This window comes from Abrus precatorius, unplaced genomic scaffold (genome assembly GCF_003935025.1).
Source record: "Abrus precatorius isolate BTA unplaced genomic scaffold, Abrus_2018 Scaffold3, whole genome shotgun sequence".
Lineage (NCBI taxonomy): Eukaryota > Viridiplantae > Streptophyta > Magnoliopsida > Fabales > Fabaceae > Abrus > Abrus precatorius.
The window spans coordinates 932,490-949,261 of NW_020874373.1; the positions used below are offsets into that span (position 1 = coordinate 932,490).

At 29.2% G+C, this 16,772-nt stretch overlaps 2 protein-coding genes across 2 annotated transcripts; both read right to left on the reverse strand.

Annotated features, from left to right (window-relative positions):
* Positions 1–1,011: 1,011 nt before the first annotated feature.
* LOC113860995 (26S proteasome regulatory subunit 4 homolog A) lies at positions 1,012–5,605 on the reverse strand. The gene is made up of 6 exons (XM_027493592.1): positions 5,014–5,605; positions 4,069–4,314; positions 2,599–2,768; positions 2,230–2,446; positions 1,964–2,104; positions 1,012–1,386 (listed from the first exon to the last, which is right to left on the reverse strand). The coding sequence occupies exons 1-6, from the start codon at positions 5,494–5,496 to the stop codon at positions 1,303–1,305; spliced, it is 1,341 nt and encodes a 446-aa protein (XP_027349393.1). The 5' UTR covers positions 5,497–5,605; the 3' UTR covers positions 1,012–1,302.
* Positions 5,606–12,589: 6,984 nt separating this feature from the next.
* On the reverse strand, positions 12,590–12,943 carry LOC113860996 (glycine-rich protein 5-like). Its single transcript, XM_027493593.1, has one exon. The coding sequence runs from the start codon at positions 12,941–12,943 to the stop codon at positions 12,590–12,592; it is 354 nt and encodes a 117-aa protein (XP_027349394.1).
* Between the last annotated feature and the right edge of the window lie 3,829 nt (positions 12,944–16,772).

A 16,772-nucleotide genomic window follows, 5' to 3' on the forward strand; every position in this document is an offset into this window, starting at 1 on the left:
ATGTATCTAATCTCAAAATTATTGTGACGTCCAAAATGAGTGTTAAGCTGGTATCCTGAATATCACCAAAAGCCAGGGTGATCATGATCATGGGATCACATGGCATTTTACATTCGCTCGACTTTTGGGGTTTATTACAGTTTATTTTTTATTCATAACTATATTTTATAACTATGTTCAAAATCCTATGTGAGGCGCAAAGATTTGCAAGTAGCATTTTTCATTTTATGACGTGGATTTGGGTCTTTTTCTTTCCATTCAGGCATTGTTTCTTGGAATAATATTTGAAACGAACTCTTTAATATATTCTTTTTAACACAGTCCAACTATTAGCTAAAATTTTCCGCTTACAAAAAGTGTTGAAATCAACACATGGAAAATTTCTTGATGAACTAATAATAAGTCTTAACATTTTTTCGGCTTGAATAGAAATTATTTACTTTTTCAGTGGACATCAAATGCTTTGGACAGATCCTCCAGTTTAAATGAGAACTGCTTGAGCAGTTTGTCAATCCAACGATGACTTATTTAGCTATGTTAATAGTTTCTTGGCTGTGCAGAATTAAACAATTTTCGTCAAGTTAATGAAAATTAGTAGACGAAGACAACCATGCTGGTCGCAGTATCTATCAGTAGGGTATTATTCCACGGTCATCATATTGAAGAGACACGATGGCCGATAGGCACTACTTCCCAGTTTATTTTGCTAACATTATTTTATATAACATGCCATATGCAAACCGGGTGAAGTTAAGAGACTATGAAACGTTGACTTAAATTGCATTAACATTAGACGAAGGTGCCCCTCCCCAACCCCCGCATATTATGTCCATCATGATTAATCCATAACGAGAATTGACTTGCTAGGAAGGAAAATCAAGTATCTCAAAGTGTGATCGAAGCTAAGGTATATCTCCAAGGAACTAAACAGAAAAGCAGGAGCTTGATCCTGTTAAAAGTAAACCGACTGCATTGAGCAGTTTCTCCACGCTTACTCCAAAACATAACATTAATGAGACACAAAAGGCATGCATATTACTAACAAGAATGAAAGACTGGACGGACGGGTTCCTTCGTAATAAGGAATATGGAAAAAAAATTTCCAAATTTTTGAAATCGAAGAAAACTATATGTAACTATAGTTGAGATTAAATCCCATGATAACTAAGGCCAAAACCGACCATAATTAAAAATACAAACAAGTAAACATCTTTGGACCGGAAAAAAGGGTAAACTTTTGTTCACAGAACAAGAAAACGATTATGATAAAGAAAGAACGCCGGGGTAAGTGAGGATGATACTTCACATATACAGTCCTTCTGGCACACCTTCTTTCTTCTTAAACATAACTTTATCCTTTGCCTTCTTAAAGTCGGCATGTGTCACCTGAAGTACAAGATATGAAAAAGCATAAAAATAATGAGACATAGAATGTTGGTATCTTGTATTTATTGGCACATTGCTTCTGCTCCAGCATTAAAAGAAAATTGACAGATTCAATTCATTGAAACCCTGTTCTTACAGGGAAAACAGTAGGAACTCTATGATCTAGTCTAGGTTAGGAAGCAGGGAATTACAAATGTTTTACATCCAATACCAATGTCTTTTTACGTTTGTTTTCAAAAATTTAAGGTGCTATGATGGCATTTGCATGCTACCATTTCTTAATATAACAACTCGTTTGAACTAAATTCCAAGAGATAGATTTAGGGGGAGATATTTCCTCAATTTTTCTAGCACCTCAAACCCCTCAATTTTTTTCTGCCACTTTCATCAATGATGTGATGTAGGCTGAGAAAGTTTGATATGTCTAAACTTGAAATATCCAACCAACCTATGCCATATTGTATCTTAATATATGAATGTAGACCATAAACTGAGCTTATTTGTCGTATTACTAAATTCTAATTCCTGACAGCAACAGAGTGCCATAACTGTAGAAATATATAGAAGAAATTCTAACCTTCATTCGCCGTTCCCGTAAAGCAAGTAAGCCAGCTTCAGTACATATGGCTTTAATGTCAGCTCCAGAGAACTCATCCTTAGTCATAACAAATTCTTCTAAGTTGACATCATCAGCTAATGTCATCCTCGAGGTGTGTATCTAAATTTCAGAAGTACGAGACCTTTAAGTCATTTAATTAAGTAGTATTTTCATATTAAGATATCACAGTGAATAAGTACAAACAGTATGCGGGTTGTTGTTTTTACAAAACTAGCCATGCCTACCTGGAAAATGCGTCTTCTTGTTTTGATATCAGGGAGAGGAAATTCAATCTTCCTGTCTATTCGGCCAGGTCGCAGCAGAGCTGGATCAAGGCTTTCAATTCTGTTGGTTGCAAGAATCACTTTTACATCTCCTCTTGAATCAAAACCATCTAACTGGTTCAGCAACTCCAACATAGTCCTTTGAATTTCACGTTCTCCACCTGAGTGAGCATCATACCTGCAATGATATAAGGTATATTAAGAAATGATCCAAGATATCACCCCTCTACCAGTCTCACACCCATTGCGCCCCTCCCAAAATAAAAATCAAGAAATGAGGATTGACAATGTCTCAACACAGTGTTCTAAGCTTGATGTTCAATAACGTACCTCTTTGTACCAACAGCATCAATTTCATCAATGAAGACAATAGATGGGGAAAGATCATCAGCAACTCGGAAAAGTTCCCTCACAAGTTTTGGACCATCTCCCAAGTATTTTTGTATTAGTTCACTGCCAACAACACGTAAAAATGTTGCTGATGTTGAGTTTGCTACAGCCTGAAAGTAAATAAGACTGTGTTAGAGCAAACTGATTGTGCAGTGTGTACTAAACCACAGGCCATACTAAAAATAGCTGAAACAGTGTGACATGAGTCAATGAATGTGTATCATAACTACATACTGGTTGAATTGCATTTGTTGTAAAGATCACAACGTACTAAATCAACTTTAATTAATCAACAGAGAAAAATAAGTGCAGGCTTTCTTAGTTGTCTCCAAATGCAAACTATAACTTTTTAACTGAGTTCAGAGTTAAATGATGTCTAACACCTACAAGGAATATATAATTTGATATAGAATTTTCAAAAGCTTACACAATATACAATATGAACATAATTTTAGCCTAATTGTTCTCAATATGTTAAACATGCATGCAAACCCCACCCCCACCCCACCACCCCTTTTTTTTTCTGCAGGAGAAAGGATAAAAAAACACTGTCGCGCACACATGATCAACAGACATAATATTATAAACCGTATTTAACAGTGTCTGTTATAAAACCACTTGAAGCCGCACATTAAATAAATTAAACCTAATATACACTCACCCAGACTTTAGATGCTAAGTGGTAGAAGAAACTCCAAGGTTCATACTTGTTAGAATATATATGAGAATTTTCCTACAGTACCTTGATCATCTCTTTAGAATTATTTAGAGTATATTACATTATGTCTTAAGGATTAGTTTCCATGTTTTCTTATTATCTCACAATTTATTTCCTTATTTAATTAGGAATTTGGGATTATAATCTAGTATTAGTATAAATAAAGGCTGGTACTTCTACGTTTCTACCATTGTAACACGTCACAATACTCAGGAAAAAAATTCTTCGAAGTCTCTGTTCTCTCAATTTCCTCACTAAACTGCTATGACCATATAATTTCAACAAAATCAGAGTGAATTTTTCTATCTTCATCAATCATTGGTTATGCTTAACACTTGAAAAGATTTTTCTTTTGTACATAGATTGTTAAATAATAGGAAGTCTCGAAAGAAAAGGGTTACAAAATGTCATCCAGGATTCGAAAAGCCAATGATTACTAGCTAGAAAATAACAGAATTTCAGAACGTAATATGACAAATATAAATCAATGCAGATTGCAGACAATGTCATAAAAAAAACACTTTGTAATCCACAAATCAAGTAAACAAGATAATTGCCCAAATCACTTTTTTCCACAAGTAGACATGAGAAAAGAATTTCAAACCCCGTAATATTGAACAGAGGAAATGAGAAAAAGAAAAGATGTTGAATTATATTCCAACACCTTATAAAAAACACAAAAAACTGCACACCTTTGCAAGTAAAGTCTTCCCAGTCCCAGGCTCTCCATATAAAATGACTCCCTTAGGTGGCTTGATACCAATGTCTTCATACAGTTCAGGATGTGTTAGAGGAAGCTCAACTGCTTCTTTAATTTCCTGTATCTGAGCATCTAAACCACCAATGTCAGCATATGATTCCAAAGGTGCCTTCTCAACCTTCATGACGGAGACCATTGGATCAACTTCATCTTGAAGAAGCCCAACAACAGAGAGAACCTGGGAAAGAACCATACATAATAAGAAGCATTAAGTTTCTTGCATGATTGCATCTAATCACATCAACTGTACAATACGAGATGACTGATTCCAATAGTAAAACACTTATGTCAACCTCCACACCACGCTTGTTCCTAAAAAACATATGGTTCAACAAAAATATTTTACCCACAACCCTTCTGACCCTCTTTCCACGATCTGCAGCCCACAAATCAACAAGGTGGTAATGTGCTAGCACGTCTAACTCACATAAGGTTCATCACTTCTTCAACAAGATAGGAACAGTTCCTTGATTATGTTTCTTCCGGATTATGAGACAGTTTTGCCATGTGTACAGTTAAAAGATCTAAAACCTTCTTTCGACACATAATTCCACTCTTCACCAGACTACAACACGCACGAAACCCTGACTCCAAATTTTCCACCTAATCAACAAACAAACCAACTTTCATTCGACTTAACTACAACAAAAAGTCATTAACCTCCACCAATTCAATCCAAAATCACAAAAACACAGCCCAAACCAGAAACCACCACTCCTCATCATTACTTTCACCCACAAAAACATACAATTTAATTTAACCACTAAACCCTACCTTTTTATGCAATAATAATCCAATTTAACTACTAACCCCCACCTCTACGAAACACATTACTAAAATTAATTACAGATTTAACGAATTAGAAGCAAAATCCTACCTTATTATGCATCAATATAGCGCATCCAGGCTCGAGCTGATCCTTATCGACAAAAGACAGGATGCCAACATAGTATTCAGGTCCCACCGAAGACGAAACAATTGCATGATTCTCGTCGATGAGTTCTTCGAGGTTTCCAACGCTCATAGGAGAACCCCTAAGGTCATCGACTTTGGATCTGTCCTCTTCGGCTTTCTCCTCCTGAGGCTTGAGCCGCTCCTGGTTCGCTACGAACTCCTCCTCCATCAAAAGATAGTCCTTAATGCGTTCCAGTTTCAACAGCCTCAGCTTGCACTTCGACAGCGGCGTCACCGTCGGCAACCGCGCCGCCGCTTCCGGACCTTTCTGTTTCCGCTGCTTCCGCCCCACGCGTGCTGGCGGAGCTGCCGGCTCGAACTTCTTCTCCTTCTTGTCCCCGCCGTCGGGTTTCCTGTCACCCGGAAGACCTTGCCGGTTGAGACCACCCGGTGTTCCTTGACCCATGCTTTCTTCCGAATCGCGATTAAGACACAAAGGTGAGAGAGAAAGAGAGAGAGAGAGAATGACGCACTCTACTTGCCTTTGTGCTCAAGTTAAAACCACCGATTGGGCCATTGAGCGCGTTCATTTAACTCTATTTATCCCCGATAATAAGTCTGGCCCTATAAGAAAAAAAAATTGAATTTTGAAATAAAAAAATTCATTGGACCAAAAAATCCAGATATTGTTACTGGACTGAAAATATATATCCAATGGATATTTTGGGCTAAACAGTTGACAATGACGAACCTTTATTAATATGACTGATGGCTTTGCAATTTGTGTTTATGACTGATTTTTTTTTATAGCTCAGTGATAAAGCTCAACAGACATGTAACATAAGATTCAGGGTTTAAACTCAATGACGTGCAAAAAAATAAAAAAAAAAGAAGATACAATTTTATCTTCTTAAAATTGATATTTCAAAGTTATAATTAGAGAAATTAATTTCATTTAAAAAATATAAGTAATTTTAAAATATAAATGTAATCTATTTTTATAATAATTATGATCTTACTTCTAAATTTAATTACATTCATAAAAAACATCTTGAAAAATTAATTTTATTGGAAATTTTAATGATAAATAGCTTTAAACCTAACTAATAAGTACTCACTAAAAAAATCGACAATGAATAGGGAGATGACATTTTAAATGTGTTTAAAAAATATTATCAATGTATGTATAACATTATTAAAAACACTGTAGGTGGACCTTTGGTAGAGAAGAAGATGTGTCTGTGTAAACTATTATTTTACAAGTTAAACAAGCCTGATATTATTCTAGAGGAGACTAAACAAACTTTCTTATAATTTATAATGTTGTTTTGTAGTATTTTAGACACGAAACATATATAACACAATCAGTAACATAATATTTTACAACTCTAATTTGACTTAACAACTGATGCAAAATCTTACTTTATACTAAATTTTTAAAATATACTAATAAATTTATATATGACCCAAATAATGTATATAAATAAATGAATAGACCTAAAACTTTTATGTAATCCAAAGAATATAAGCCTTTCAACAGAATAATAAATATATTTTTTTTAAAATATAACAATATCAATCACACTATCATCGTATTATTTATATTTAGTTAAATAAAAAAAATCCAACGTTCATCGATTCAAATGAAAAGGATAATTGTTCTTTTAAGTAGGATATGAATTTATTATCAACAATAAATAAATAAATAAATATATATATATATATATATATATATATATATATATATATATATACCAACCTGATTAAAATTTAGAGCATGTATGATATTTTTTATACTTTGTTTGATACCTTTTTAAAGGGAATGATTGTCAAAATCATATATTAATTTTATTCTTATTTAATTATAATTTATTTGAAATAATTTTATTTTTATTAACTAGAATAATAATAAATATATAAAGGTGACAATGATCTCTCCTGCCCTATTCTATAAAAAATAAATAAATACAAACTCTATAAAGACAACGAGAACTATGGATAGTGTAAAATGAAGAAAAATTTGCAAAAATAAAATATTTTAAATATTAAATTATGTATATATCTCCAAAAAAAAATTATATAAATGTTATGATTTGAATTGCATAAAAGTTGATTAAAATTAATTTCACACACAAATATAAAAGTTAATTATAATTATTTTTTACAATGCAATAGGAAAGTCGATTATAATCGACTTATGTGTTAAAACATAGTCAATTATAATTGACTTTTGTAATGTATTTTTCACGTGTTATGCATATCCTGCTCATATAATTTATTTAGATTTCTTACCCAAATTAAAAAAAATAATAAAAACTGTTAATATTTTCATATAATAATTTTATAAATTATTAAATAATATTAATATAAAAAAATATTTTAAAGAACATATAATTTAACTTATAGACTATATAAAATTCAAATTTTAAAGTACATGAAATTAAAATTCTAAAGTATAGAAAATAAAAATTCTAAAGTAGAGAAAATTAAATTTCAAAGTATATAATACATAAAATATGTAGATCATCATGCAGCATATATGACTATGGGTCACGCCTGTTGCATCTAAGTCCAGCAAGGTGACTCACTGTTGCACAATGACGATATACAATCTATAATATAGGTTTGCAGTGTGCATGTTTCTCCTCCTACTAACTTTGGTCATGCATGTATTGATCATCTATTTTCTGCTGTTGGACAGGTGTGTGATGTTCCTTCTCCTCTGATGAACCATAAAATGAGGGAGTTTGAATATGTGTTGGTGATGGTCAAGGTAGATTATCTGATGTTGGCACAAATATACTTGTACCGGTCGAAGTTAGCCAAGTCATAATCTCAGGCATTTAACATGAAAGGTGGACTAAAAGATATGTCATGCAATATTATCATGAGTTAGACCTGTGACAAAATATTGCATAAGACTATGAGTAACCTCAGAATCTGACATGAACTGATGAATAGGGTCTGTCATAAAATGCTGGCTAGGGGTCATACATGGTTGGCTAGGACCCGGTATGAACTGGTGTTGAGAAGAACCAACCTGTACTGCTGTTGGTTAGGTCCTAACATAAAGTGGTGACTGGGGTATGTGGGTGTTGGGTGGTATATGTAGTGTGAGTTATGTTATATAGTTGAATTTGTATCAGATTCAACATCGTGTGTTGGGAGATCGACTGATATACTATGCCCAATATGGTAGAAAAGGCAAATAACCTGCAATCTCGGTGACATTGTATTTCACCGCATGACAAAGGGATGTTAGAACAGCAGAATCTCAATTATAGTTTGGAATCTCAGTAAAATCAGTTCAAAAAGGTAGTCACTTCATATGAATCCTAAATCCTGATTTATCTTAAAATAATACCCTACCAAATATTATCATTATGTATGCTCTAGTGTAACGGATAATAGTCTGTCCATCAACATTATGAGGTAATGCTCCAAATGTATCTATAAACCACTGTAAATTTATAGAAAATTCTTTTATGTTACTCTCATAAAAAACTACTCCAAGTAAATCCTCACACAATACCTATATATTTTGATCATAAAATTTTTGCCACGCTCCAATACAACCACTCACAGGGATTTCATCCACACGTAAACTTAACTGAAACATAACATTCTTCAAAGTGATTGTACATTATCCGTATGAAAAATAAAATATATCGATCTCAGCTCTAATGTTCTACAAATATACTTATAAGTGTCACATCATAATCAAATAGTAGAATCATCCGTGCAACATGCCAAAAACTAGTCAGCCTAAGAAATTGTTCCATTATTGAGTCTGAAGGAACCATCATATTATAATATCTACTTTTTAAAATTTGAGCTTCCTGTACAATAACAAAATAATATTACAAGATTTAAATGAAAACATTATATCAAAATTATTATAATTATAAATTACTATAATACAAAACTAAATCATCTAATAATTACAAATATATAATAGAATTTTATTTACATTCTTCAATATAACAATTATAATTGATTTAAAAGATAATAAGTATTAACATTTGGACAAATTTTCAAACATATAATTACATAATCAATAATACATTAAATTAAATACAAAAATAACTAATTATAAATTAACTAAATATATTTAAAAATTAATTTACCTGTGTTAGCAGCTTGCTTGCAACATAATCAACAAAATTAAGTTGATATAAATAGTTATCTATCTTCTGTTGTCTTTACTATCTCCACTATTCTTTGATCACTCTCTCTTACCTCATTTATCTCTCTAATTTTGATTCTCTCTACTTACTTCTCTCTCTTCTTGCCTCTTTTTGGTATCGAGCTATATGGTAGTCATTTAAAATCGTATCTAAACATTAACAGAAGTCAATTTTAGTCATTTTTTGTGCATTATGAAAGTCGATTATAATCAATTTTTTTAAATTTAATTTGCAGTAACGTAAAGTTAATTAAAGTCGACTTCTTTAAATAATGAAAGTTGATTGAAGTCAACTTCTTCAAAGATAAAAATAGAATATAAAAGTCGTCTGTAATCGACTTTTGCATATATGTTTTAGAATATTTATGTAAAGAAAAAAAAAAAAAAGAAGCACATGTATAATTTGATATTAAAAAGCTACACTTATGTAAAAAAGGCTTTTTGAAACTTTGGGCTAAGATTTAAAATGTTTTTTTTTAAATAACTTAATCATTGATAATCTTTAACTAGGCATTGTGTTGTATGTTTAATAAAAGATACATTAAAATTTTTGTTTCATTTAGTTTAATCTGAATCTAGTCTGAATTGCATATTTAGATATAGTAAGTAAATTTATTATTAGAGATTTTTTGCATATACAAAAATTTAACCTGAGACAAAATATTTTTTATTAATTTAAATTTAAATTACAAAAACAAATGAACATTTTTTTAAAATAATATATCCTAAGCATGCATGAAATACATTTAAAAAAAAATTATCTGATTTTTAATAAATAAAACTGACTCAACTTAATGTGAATTACTCATAAATACCGAGAAATCACCAACTTGCTATTCTGCTAATTGAATTTAAGCCATTATAGCTTAAAGAAATGATAAATATTATAAAACCGGAAAATTTTGCTGACTCTGTCGCCTCTTTCTATAACAGAGCAATTTGCAATCAGTGTTTATTAAACTTAGGAGTAATGAATTTGCATTTTCCCAATATAGGTTAAAAAATTTTAAAATAATATTATTTATTAAAAATACAGTATTTAATGTTATTAATACATTAAATTTTATACTATTCTATTGTTTTAAATAAAATTTATTATACATAATTTTCTATTAACTATTTGACGCCGAGCGGTGTTCTCTTTTGCCCACTGCCGGGAACAAGTGAACAACCTGTCATAAGAACATGCTTGTTAGGTTTTGTTACAGAGGTTAGAATAGATGGTAGGTGCTAGTTATTTACTACCGTTGACGCCCCTTCAATTCTTATTCAATTTAATAAAGACATTTTAAAAATTTATAGATATTGTTAATTAATATAATTTTTAATTAAAATTAGAATTTTATTTTAGTAACATATATCGACTTTTAATATTAATATATCATTCTTTAATAAAAAATTATTATATACGTTACTAAAATAAAAAAATAATTTTAATTAAAAACAACATTATTAGTATCTACTGTACTTTATCTAAATTTTGTTGTTTTATATTTAGGCTTTATTTGTTATATTATATGACGTATTATGTTTTTTATATTTTGATCTCATTTTTTCTCACACCCAAATTGTATCTGCTCAGAATATTAAGTAATAAAAAAACTAAGGTGAAATAATAAAAAAGAAATAAATTTTCTGGTGAAAATGTGATGACCATGTTGAATTGGATCACTGAATTGACGTGTGACTACAACTAGCTAGCTGCCATGTCAGTTGCAAGGTAGCATAGTACTGGAACAAGTAAATGTAACACGGAGACTGTTGCCATCTGAAGACTTTAACTGGGCCTGGGCCAGCTACTCCTACTCTATTCAAAACTTCACCAAACTCTGCTATTACTACTTAAATGCCCTTTCACTACCAACAATGTTTTCATAGTTTGTATAATGTTTTTAATTTATCCATGTCATAGAATTTGACATTGATATACTACTTTCCTTGTTTATTCTCTTCCTTACTTACTTAAGAACTCAAGAGACCACACCTACTGAAAGAGATATCACTTACATTTTGTTGAGGACCACCCTATAGCTAGAGATGAGGAGAGTATTTTCTCCTACAAATTCAAATAGTGATAGTTAATCCATTATATATAGAAGGTTGCAGCAAGCACACATTAAATGCTTATATAATTACTTAGGTTTATAGATATAAACATCTTGTTCCGAATTCATTCTTCTTTTATGTGTGTTGGGTTTTTTCTTATAAGAGAATCCATGTGTAATTACATTGATAAAGGCCGTTGAACCTCTAACATACATTCCATATCTATATATAGGAGTAATAACTTAAGTTAGACCTAACCTATGACATCTTGTCCCAAATTCATTCTTCTCCGGGCACTACTTATATCATGTGTTGAGATTATTCCATATAAGAGAATTTACATGTAAATAGCATTTAATACATTATGGCGCACAAGCAATTGAAACTAGTTTTTTTAACCCTCTCTCTTTACAATAAAAAGAATATATATCATACTTTGTAAAACCATATATATATATATATATATATATATATATATATATATATATATATTATAAAATATCACGTCACTTAATAAAAATATATTAAATAAGGTATTTTTAATAAATGTAAAAGAAATTAATTAAAGGCAATTGATGAACAATAAATATATTGGTGTTCATGTTTATACACACTTTATAGTACAAAAAGTGGGATGGATTTTATTCAAAACTGTAACAACTTTAAACCTCAAAAGTTGAAATCATTTTTAAAGTAAAACTTAGTTGTAACTCTTTAACTATGTCAATATTATTTTTTAATTAAATTATATTTTTACTTTCATTATTCGTACACTACAAATTATCGTTCAAAGTTGCTTCGTATTGTTAAATTAATTTTTTTTTATTAAAATAAGACTTTAAAAATACTTAAATAACTTCAACTATGCTTTGTCTTATTTAAAATATTTTGATTATTTTTTAAAAATACTAGTTATTCTACTGAAGTTCAGAAAGAACGCATAAAATTAGTAATTTTATTTGTTAAATAATCGAACAAAATAAATGCACAAGAGAGAGTGAGAAAGAGATAGAAAGAGCATGTAGCAAGTAAGTGAAGCTCATATAGTGATTACATTACTTCCAAGTAAAACAAAAGAACGACGTATGAGTACTATGTTGACACAAAACCTAAGCAAAGACGGACGAAGAACACGTTACAAGATAAACTATATATTTTACTTTCAACGGGCCAGAAACTCTAAAATGCTTGGACGAACGACACATACATAAACCACAATTATTTCCTCAACGAAAAAGAAATACTAGGGTAACTAATTCAAAGAAACTGCGGGAAGCCACCCATGCATGTGCATGACACATGCATGCATGCATGTATGTTCACGATCTCAAGGGAAAGGAAGAACACCGGTTCCAGCACCACCACCAACACCGGTTCCAACACCACCACCAACTCCACCACCAGTACCTCCGAATCCACCAAGTCCACCTATTCCGGTAGTACCACCAAGACCACCAAGACCACCAAGACCACCACCAGCTCCACCGCCAAAACCACCACCTACTCCAGCACCAGCTCCTCCAAAGGGTAATCCATTGTTCCCAATTCCTGAATAACCACCAACCCCACCATAGGTGATGAAGTTCTTCTGGTCCTTCAAACCAGCATCGTTAGGTGCGTTTCTGGCACTTGTAGCCACAGCCAAAGCAAGAACCAACAACGTGATACACCACCTAGCCATTTCTCACCGAGTGAGTAATGATGATATTGCACTCTTCGAGTTCTTACTCTTCAAGTTGAGTCGTGCCCCAAAGTGTTTGGAGAGAGTGTTTTTTTATAGGGGAAGAAGTAAACTAAGAGGGTGAGGGACAGTTGAGGATGGTAAATGAGAATTTAATGTCACTGCGCAGAACCTTGCTGTCATCAGACACATTGTACCAAATACAATTTAAGACTAATTTTCGTATACGTGTATGTATAATTTGGGAGGGAACACAGTATAGTGCCTAAATAAAAGGGACAGGTGAGTCATGAATGGGATCCACAGGTGTCAATGTAATGGAGTGCCAAGGTTTGGATCCGAGGCTAAAGGAACCAGCTGCGGGACCAATGAAGCCATGCGGTCAAGATTATGAGAACTAGATGTCTATGCCAATTAATGACTCTCTGTTACCACCGTTAGGTTATTTCCCTTTTCTTTTTTTTCTTTTTTTTTGAGAAAAACAGAAATTTATGCAACACACACGAGATAAAGAGCAGAGACAAAGTTGATATGATATAATCGGAATATATAATATTATAAAAGTTTATGAAATAATGTTAACACTGATATATTTTCTTTAATCATTGACAGTGTTACAGACTATAAAAATTATGTGAATTTTATTATTTTTAAATTAAATAATGTTTTTTACATTTTTTTATATTTTCAATAAATTTTAGTTAATAATAAAAAATGTATGAAAAAAAATGTTAATATTTTTTATATTTTTATGGTTGAGTAAAAAAGATTATTGTAGCTTAAATGTTATAGCAAATATAATTATATTAAATATTTTAAAAGAATAATTTTGTCATCAACATTAATTTTTTTAAAAAAAATATTTTTTTTGCTAAAGAAAAAAATATTTTTAATAAAAGATACTTGTGTTATAAAAAGTATAGTTTATGTTAAGTTAGTAATTTATTATAAAAATATATATTATATAAAAAATATAAGAAGTATATGTTTGAAGAAGAAATGTAATTAAATATTTATATAGTATAATCTTACATATAAAAAATTAAAATTAAAATTTAATTGTAAAAATTATTTTAAAAATTTAAAAACCATTATACTAAAATATATCAAGAAATTTATTAATTTTTTTTATAAATTATAATTTTTTAATAAATTATTTTTTAAATATTAACTAAATGACCTTTAATAAAAAAATTATTTTAAAATGCTTAATTAATCTTAAACACTGATGTTAATAAAATAAAAAATTATGATATGAATAATATAACTTTTCTATAAACGCAAATACCCTTGGCCCAAAACTTGCAAATTTCTACTACATTAAGTATTTCATGGGTGTATAAATCACCAGGGGTGATATTAATTTTAAGTTTGATGATAACTTACGGACACAAATGGTGTCAACGTTAAAAACGGTAATTTATTAATTAAAGTGTGAAATGAGTGAAAAAATTTGAAAGAATATACAAAGAGATAAAAATATTTTTAAAAATGAAAAATAATATAAAAATGTGAGAAAATCAAAATCTACTTAAAAGGTGCAAAACATTAATTCGTTAAATATTTTATTAAAGTCTAATTCATTTAATTAAATAAATAATCTTAAAATGGAAAATTAACTTCAATTATAAAATGAAAAGTTTTATAAGTTAATAGATCACGTGTGTATATATTATTATTTATCCTGTTGTAACATTTAATGCTTATCTTTGTGTAATTGTACAGTGATGAACATATGAGAAGAAACTACCCTACCAATAAATTTAAAGATACAGATTTTACTCGTGTATTATTTCTATGTTCAGCAGTATCAACTCGCTCTTTTTAGTCATTTAAATATCATTAATTTTAAAACTAGTCTATAAAAAAATGTAAGAATTTTGCCTATCAACATTAAATATGGAATCTGATTAAGAGCCATTAAGGATCAAATTCCAATTAAAAGCGGGGCATGATGCACATTGCACATGATTGTTAAAATTAACAGATATTTAATTTTTAGGATTCGAAGAAGTGACCGTGGAATATTTTTGTACCATAATCTTAAAAAATTGTATAAACCTGTCAAATCTGGTCAATCAGCTGTTAAATAATTATTTGACCCCATGGTTTTTGCAATTATTACTCCCTTACCTTACTTACCTTACTTTATATATCATTTAGTATAATTTTTTTGATATTTTTAATATAATAAAATTAATAAATAAATTATGATATTTAATATTATTATTTAATTTTAATGTATTATATTTTATGATTCTTGATAAAAAAATGATTATACCCAAGTTTTTATTTTGTGTACTTAAATTTACATTAAAAGTTAATTTAATTTTATCTATATGTTTTTATTAAAATTGTTATAATTTGTTAGTTAATAAAAATTGCTTTATAGTAAGTTATTAGTAAGAATAATTCTTAATAAATAAATACATTATTAAATAATAATTAATGTTTTATAATAATAATAATAATAAATAATGTGAAAAATAAAACGTGTTAAAATAAGTCTAAACTGAAATAAAGAGAATAACAAATAATTACTAAGTTAATGTGCAAATACGTGGTTGTATTGGAATAATATTCACTGCTACCTTTTACTACCCAACCTTGCTCTAGAAATGGCAAAATAGGCGATTTGATTTAGTTTTTTATTTTTATCCGAAAACTAAAGCAAAATGTAAAAATGGAGACTTTGTTTAGTTTAAGTCAGTACATTTCAAGCTTAAGATTTTATCCAGTCCAGCAAAAACTAAAACAAAAATTCCTACTTAAACATTAAAATGGATAAATTCATATCTTTTATATTTAAATAAATCAAGTGAAACAAAATTTGATTAAAAAAATTTCAAATTAATTGAACAAAATATTTTTTTTATTTTAACAGTAACATAGAATGTTAAATTCATGTATTTATGTTTAAATAAATTAAGTGAAACTAAATTTGATTAAAAAGAAAGTTCAAATTAGTTGGATAAAAAATCTTTCACAACTTATTTGAATATAAATTTTAAAGTTAAGTTAAATTTATATTTTAATACATTTAATCAAAATAACTCATTTTATTAATTACACTTAAATTCTAAAATTGCAATCATAATGCTAATGTTACCTCATTATTGTATAAGAATACAAAAGGGTTTTCCAATCTATGCTTTAAAAATATTAGTTAAAAAAGGTATTTTTTATTAAAAATTATAAATAAAAAAATGTTGATATAAATTTTATTTTTTAAACTTCTTAATTAATACCTTAAAATAACTAATGGGGTTAGTATCTACCAGATATAATATAAACGATAATTGGACTCGTGGTAAGTAACAAATGCTCGCGAATTAAATACTCTAGTCACAATACCTAATACTCCTACTTTATTTAGTACATTATATTCAAAACAATACCAATATTATATTTACAGCACTACAATTTTGATGATTTAATTTTTATTCTAAAATTAAAAAATTTGTCTTCTTCTTATTATTTAAGTTTGAATGTCAATGTAAAAAAATTATATTTTTAATTTGAGTCATATAATTTTAGTTTATGTTTTTGATTTAACCAAAAAATTTATATATATTTTTTCATAAAATAAATAATTTATAATTATTATTATATTTAACAATTAAATTGCTCCACGTTATTTCCTTATAATATTTTATATTGAGTAAAATAATATATTTTTACTTGAATCTCAGACATTATTTATCCATAATATTCTTAATAATCATATTAAACAATAATAATATTGTTTAAAATTAATACATTATTATTTTGTACTCTTTCATAAATCATCCTAACATTTTAACTGATTTTTATGATAACTTTTTTAATT